We start from the raw sequence: 7254 nt of genomic DNA, 5'->3' as shown, positions 1-7254 counted from the left end.
ACATTTTAGTTTTCTTTTTTTATCCATTTTTTGACCTCTAAAATGTCAGCCTCTTAAACTTGCTACTATTAATCTAATTGTGTAAAACCTTATTATATCCTCAAAGTCAAAAGATTTGATTCCTGAGTGCAACACTTGTTGAGAGAGATAGTCACAAACTATAAAAAATAATTAGCTCCTTACCCAAAAGGTGAGAAAATACTAATATTGATAATACTAAAAAACTTCGTTGCATAACCAAATTAAAGTGCAAGTGTGTGGTAAAAAAAATAAATTATAAGGAAATGTCAACAGGTGGGAAACAATTATTTAAATTGAATATCATTTCCTCCTTTTCATTTATTATATTTCTTCTATACAACTATTTCAAATTTTACTAGTAGATGCTTCAAATGTTATATGTCCAATTTCTATTACAAGAATCTAGTTCAATGTTAAATGTGAAGAGTGTTTTCAATATTACTCCACAATCATAATTATGGCTATGATATTATGGTTTTAGGAGCTTGTGCAAAAATGATTGCAATTGCTGTCCATCAACCATGTTTTCCCATAATTTTTTTTGTAAATATTATAAACGCAGCTCAATTTGAAAAAGAATGAATACCTACTTTGATATTATTTTTGCGTCTATCAAATTTGTTTTTTAAAAAATAAAAATTTAAACTAATACCAAAATATGGCAAATGTGAGTTAATATAGTCTTCATTGGTGGTCATAAATAATGCTTAAAATGGCCTATTAACCTACATTTAATATTTTTTTTTGGAAATTTTGTATTTTTCAATACAAAATTAGTATACATAATTTTTTTTTGAAGATCATAGCATGCATTTACTCTTTTACAAAAATTGTATGCGAGAGAAAAAATGCTGAGAAATCTAACCTCACTATATTTTATGTTGGGAAAGTTTTTTAAATTTATTCGATCCCCACTCTTTTATGTTACCTACTCTAAGTAATTTTCTCCCATTAAAAACCTTTAAAGGTATAATTATCTTTCCCAAACTCTTATAAAAGGACCCTTGAACCAGAAGTAATCTAAGCTAAGTCCTCCACTATTGGCCCCTCCTCCTAGTTTTAAACCTTGTTTTATTTTTCTCATTATATTCCAATAGGTCTGGAATAAAAGTCAAGTAATGAGTGCCAAAATTTCCCTCCTACTTTTGTTTATGTTTCTTGCTTTATGTTCTGCCTTCCCTGGCAAGAGGAGGCAATACACACCATGCAAACACATGGTCCTCTACTTTCATGATGTCATATATAATGGAGAGAATGCGGCTAATGCAACTTCAGCACTAGTTGCAGCTCCACAAGGTGCTAATTTAACCAAATTGGCAGATCAGTTCCACTTTGGGGACATAGCTGTTTTTGATGACCCCATCACTCTAGACAACAATTTTCACTCCAAACCTGTTGGAAGGGCACAAGGGTTTTACATTTATGATACGAAGAACACTTTCACTGCTTGGTTGGGATTCACATTCGTTCTTAATAGCACTGATCATCAAGGAACCATTACCTTCGCTGGAGCCGATCCTATTTTGAAGAAAACAAGAGGTATCTCAGTGACTGGTGGCACTGGAGACTTTTTTATGCATAGAGGAATTGCTACCATTTCCACTGATGCTTATGAAGGCGAAGTTTATTATCGTCTTCGGGTTGAGATTAATTTCTACGAATGTTGGTGACCATATTAAAAGTACTACCTAGTAAATAAAAAATGTCATTCCTATATCCCATTTTTTACACCTGCATACTACTTTGAAACATTGAAGAAAGAGAAATTCTTCCTTTTTTCATAAGTAGGTATGTACTAAAAGTGTAAAACATGTAGTAAGCATCATTATTCATATATATAAGTTAAGCAATAAAGGTCACTTGTGAAGTATTGTGATGGACTGTATTTCATTGCTGATGTGCTTGCATCCTACAAAATTTTAAGTGTGTTAATTAAACAAGAGTATCAATAGAGTATTTTGTCTTCACTATAGCAAATTAAAAAATATATACTTTGCCCAGAAAAGGTGTATGGGCTGCATCTTTAATGTTGATCGCTAAAGTTGGGAAGAAGTGGACGACGATTTACATGGAGGAAAAACATGTTCCTCGGCCCAGAAAACGGAGTCTTTTTTTTCCACCAAAAAATTAACTAAAATCAGTTGTGCAATGTGAACTTTTTTCCATAGAAAATTAGATATCATCTTACTAAATCCTTAAGGAATATAGGTTGGGCTCTTCAGTACTGGTTTCATAGCCTGACACATGTGATATTCAAAAAAGTTTGAAGGATTTATATTTATTTTTATTTTTAAATTAAATAAATGAAAAGTTGTAAAAAATATTCACCCCCTTATATTCCAATACTGAAGATGAGTTTTGTTCTGTACAAATTCTTCTACCCATAAAAAAAAAGTGACATGTTACAAATACTCCATTATGTCTTTATGATGAAGTTTTCGTTTCCCTCACTATATAAAGGGAACTTTTGAGGAAGAGATACACAAGCCAGTGAGAAAGAGCAACATATAGATAAAGTGAGAGAGTTTATATCCATCTTAGTGTGAGACTTCTATTCCTAATGAGATACTAGAGAGGGTTCATGTTCCATCATTTTTGGGTGAGATTGAGTGTTATCCTCTTATTGAGAGAAAGCCAAATATTGATCCTACTTTCTAAAGTGGAGACTTTTTCTAGACTAGGTCTCGTAGTAGTTTCCTTCTCACTTTGAGGAGGTTTTTCCATGTTAAAATTCTTGGTGACATTTTCTATCATTCTCTATTTCATTTATCCACTTGTCATTTCCACAAGTGCCCATTTTGCATTACACAGAGGAGGAAAGTTTGTTATGAATTTTCCAATAGTGGTATCAAATTCTTAGGTTCATTTGAGGAGTTTAACCAGTGTAATCCAAGATGGAAGGAGCCGCTAATGTCTCATTCGATGGAGACAAGTTCAAGTTGACATATGACAACTATTCCCATTAGAAGCTCATGATATAGGATCACTCATACTACAATGATATGTGCGAACCTATTTCTTGCAAAGACAAGCCATAAGGTAAGTCTAACAAAGATTGGGAGCTTTTGAATTAAAAAGTTGTTGCAATGATTCGAAAGTATATTGATAGAAGTTTTTTTAAGCATGTGTCTATCTACACAATTGCTTATGAGTTGTGGTTGAAACTTGAATGTATGATTCAAAAGAAAACTTGAAGAAATAAAGCACTTTTGTCAGAAGGCTGGTGAAACTCGACTATAGAGATGGCTAGAGCATGATAGAGCACTTGAGTTCAATCAAGGGTCTTGTTAATCAATAGATAAAGATAGATATGAAGATAGACGACGAGTTGCAAACACATCTTCTATTGAGTTTATTGCCTGAAAGCTGAGATACATTGGTGGTCACACTGAGCAACTCAATCCCAGATGGAAGGTCTCAATGGACACTTTTTTAGACAGTATATTGAATGAAGAATTTAGAAGGAAAAAATGGATTACATCCTCTCATTATGAAGAAAATGTTGTGAATAAATGTGAAAGAAGTGAAACTCATGGGAGGAACCAATCTCGTAGAAGAATAGTAAAAGAGAGACTAGAAAGCTAAAAATGTCCATGAACATTTAATTGATCCAAGGAAGAATGGTTACAGGCATACCACGACTGTTTCTGCAGACGATGATGTTCTCCTCATTGGAGAAGACAATTACCTAAATGTTGCATATGATATTTTGTTCTTGGATCGTTGATTCTGGTGCCTCTTTCCATGTAAGTCCACATGAAGGTTTCTTCTCAAACTACAAGAAAGGTGATTATGGTATTGTGAAAACGGGAAACACTGTTACAAGCAAGAGTGCAGGAATTGGTGATATAATGTTCCTAATAGACACAAGAGGCAAGCTTGTATTGAAGGAGATGAGACATGTTCCAGATATGCATCTCAACCTTATCTCAATGGGTAAGTTGGACGATGTTGGTTTTGTAGGCAAATTTGGTGCTGGAAAGTGGAAACTAGCAAAATATAACCTAGTCTTTGATAGAGGATCAAATGAATGATCTTTATATATTATTCAAGGAGGAATTTTTTCTCGAGAAGCAAATGTTACCACCGTCTCTAAGGATCTTTGGTATAGACGATATGTATACATGAGTAGATGAGACTTAAGATGCTCATCTAAGACCACGTTCTAAGTATAAAAGATAAAACTTTAGATTCATATGCTAATTGTCTTAATGATAAACAACATAGAGTCAGTTTTCATAGACCAAACAATCCCTCACGGAGAGAGGGAGTACTTGAACTGATGCATCCAGATGTTTGAGCATCATTTGGAAGATCCCTTAGAGGAGCCTATTACTTTGTCATATTCATAGATGACCACTCTATAAGTATTAGATGGCAACTAAGAGGGGGAGGAAGGTGAATTAGTTGTCTGGTTTATATGACCAATTTTTATGCTATAAAGATAACAGTTTGTTGTAGCGAGTAAAATAACCAAGTGAAAATAGTAAAAGTAAGAGAGTAAAGAGAAGAGAGAAAGTACACAGATGTTATATACTGGTTCACCATCTTGTCTATTGAAGGCTACATCCAATACTCTTGCAACACAAGAGATTTTTTACTTGATATTATTTGTTGCAATTACAATTTCTCTTCTCAAGACTCATATACATCACACGCTCACCAATACCTCTCACCCTTGGAAAAAAAACCTTTTCCAAGTACACTCTTCCCCTTCTCACCACACCCTTGTCATGAAAAGTTTATAACAATGAATGAAGAAAACTTTCTAGGGCAAGGATTGCCTTATAAGATATAAAATTGCTATAACTTGCAATCTTCTTGCTATTTCAACATTTAGTATACAATGCTCAAGATGTGTTTAAGGTTGAAAAACTTTAGAATAAGCACTTAATGCAACTTCAGAAAATTTTGTAAGTTTTGGAACCAAATTTTCATTGAAAAGTGTAGAGAACTATATGGAAATTTGTGAAAGATCTGATGATTAATGGTTGCGCGAAATAGGTGTTCGTTGACCTTTAAATATGCTTCCAACCAACCAATTTACCCTTATACGAAGGTGAGACACAATTGGAATAAAACCCATTCAGTTTGGATGAAAGCTATTGAGTTTAGATTTGAAAATATATTCTAATAGCCCTCTGTAATCGATTACTGAAACATGTAATTGATTACCCAAACATTTTTTCCAATTGAGTAATCGGTTACTACTTACAGTAATCAGTTACACTGAGTTGATTTTTGTTGGGTAACCCATTACTCAATCAGGTAACCTATTTCATAGTCCTAGTAATCTATTACTTACTATTATACAATCCAAGTAACCTGTTACCTAGGTCTAGTAACCTGTTACTCAAGTCAAGTAACCCGTCACTTAGTATTTTGAAATTGATTTCAATTGACTAAGAATTTTCCAATTATTTTCAAAATTGTTTTTCCATTTCTGCGCATTCCTAATAATTGAATTTATATCGTGAGGATAGACGTACCAATTGAAGACTTATTAACTATTTGCTTTGAAGCTTGATCTTATATATCTTCAAAATCTTCTTCATTTTTCTTCTTTTTGTGATCTTAGTTTCTTCATCAAAACCGTGCTAAGGTCGGGAGCAACATCTTCTTCACACACTCGAAGAGTATGGGTGTACCTGTTGAAAAGCAATGATCGAGTACTATCAGCATTCAAAGAGTTCAATACATTAGTGGAGTGTGAGATTGGGAAGAAGCTAAAGTGTATAAAAACATATAATAATGGGGACTATCGTGATCCATTTGAATCTTATTGTAAGATTTTATGGTATCAGACTAGAACTTGACTTGTAAGTTTTTGTATGTTCTAGAACTTGACTTCTAATATTTTAAGGTTGAAATTGTTTGCATGTCAGAAAATGATTACATTTAAGATGTATTTTTATGGATTTTAGCAATGGATAAACACAATTGCCTATAGATCCCAATCTTGAGTCTATAAAGATATAAACCACTTTTTCTTTGGAACTTTCTATTATATGATATATATTGTTTTAGGGTCCTTTGTATAATTAAAGGAAAGTGTCTTTAAAAAGAAAAAGGAATAGATAAAAAGAACGAAAAGTTCAAATAAAATGGTGAAAAAGTCATTTCTTCCTTCTAAAAGAAAAAAAATACACTAAGTGAAAAACAATAAAGAAGTAAGAAGAAGACAAACAATGAAAAATAGGAGTTTGAAGGAAAAACAAAGTGGAGAATGATTATTGAAAGGATATGTGAGATGTTTGAAAAGTGAGTTTCAACAAACAAAATTTATATGTTATTCACCATATTAACTCTCATATCTCTTTCAAAATTCAATTGTAATATATTAAGGGTTAAGTCGATTCTTATGGAAAGGTAAACTTCGATTGCAAGTTTATTGATTGGAGTGATGAATATTTTATTCAGTGGTGACTTTACTTATTTACTCCCTTTTCGGATTCGTTTTATTAACTCCCGTTTTGAGTTCCTTTAACCGTACCATAAAGGTTGATATCTTTTTACTAAGTTAATGATACCATTTCTTATGAAAGGTTTGTATCGAAGAATAATAAAAAGAATAAAGTTAATAGTTAATCGTACTACTTGATGCGAATGATTGGTCTCATAATAAACTGTATCACTTCTTTCGAAGGATTGGTATAAAGAATAAAACAATAAATAAATTGTTAGATGCTGAAAAGTAAATGACTGAATCCCCTCAAAAAGGATTCACATTAAGTGGTATTCAGAGCTAGTCTTGTGTGAGTCAAAATTTTATTTCTTGTATCAAGTAAAAAAAACACACAAAAAAATTCCTACCTTGTCAAAACCGAAACCAAAAAATAAATTAAAAAAAGTCTACCTTACATTTGCCTCAAAATATATCTTAGCCAAATATTTTCTGTTTGTTAAGTCTGTGAGTTCGCCATATTGGAAGAAACTCTTGGTTAACTTGATTTTATCAAGAACCCAAGCAGAAATTGAGAGAAAGTGAGGGAGTGATATACACTAAACACATTGAGAGAAAAGAGTCAAGAGAGAAGTGAAAAAATGTTTAGTCGTACAAGAGATGAGGCCGAGTCCCCCAGGACCACGACCTATATGCAAGCTATTGATGCAACGAGTACACAATTCCGAGCACTCCAACAACAATTGGAGGAGATGCAAGTTCAACAAAATAGAAGGCAACACAATAATGGTTCGAGTGATTCTGAACCAGAAAGGAGAAGGAGGCGGAGG

The 7254-nt window shown here is 32.9% G+C and overlaps 1 protein-coding gene across 1 annotated transcript; it reads left to right on the top strand.

The window, feature by feature from the left end:
- LOC109331052 (disease resistance response protein 206-like) lies at positions 1129–1975 on the top strand. Its single transcript, XM_019565329.1, has one exon. The coding sequence runs from the start codon at positions 1140–1142 to the stop codon at positions 1689–1691; it is 552 nt and encodes a 183-aa protein (XP_019420874.1). The 5' UTR covers positions 1129–1139; the 3' UTR covers positions 1692–1975.

Source organism: Lupinus angustifolius, chromosome LG17, assembly GCF_001865875.1.
Source record: "Lupinus angustifolius cultivar Tanjil chromosome LG17, LupAngTanjil_v1.0, whole genome shotgun sequence".
Taxonomy (NCBI): Eukaryota; Viridiplantae; Streptophyta; class Magnoliopsida; order Fabales; family Fabaceae; genus Lupinus; species Lupinus angustifolius.
This window is presented reverse-complemented; position numbering and strand designations above follow the sequence as displayed.

What these genes read in the sequence shown, in the direction of transcription:
- LOC109331052 (XM_019565329.1), top strand. Translation starts at nt 1,140, where the DNA reads ATGAGTGCCAAAATTTCCCTCCTACTTTTGTTTATGTTTCTTGCTTTA.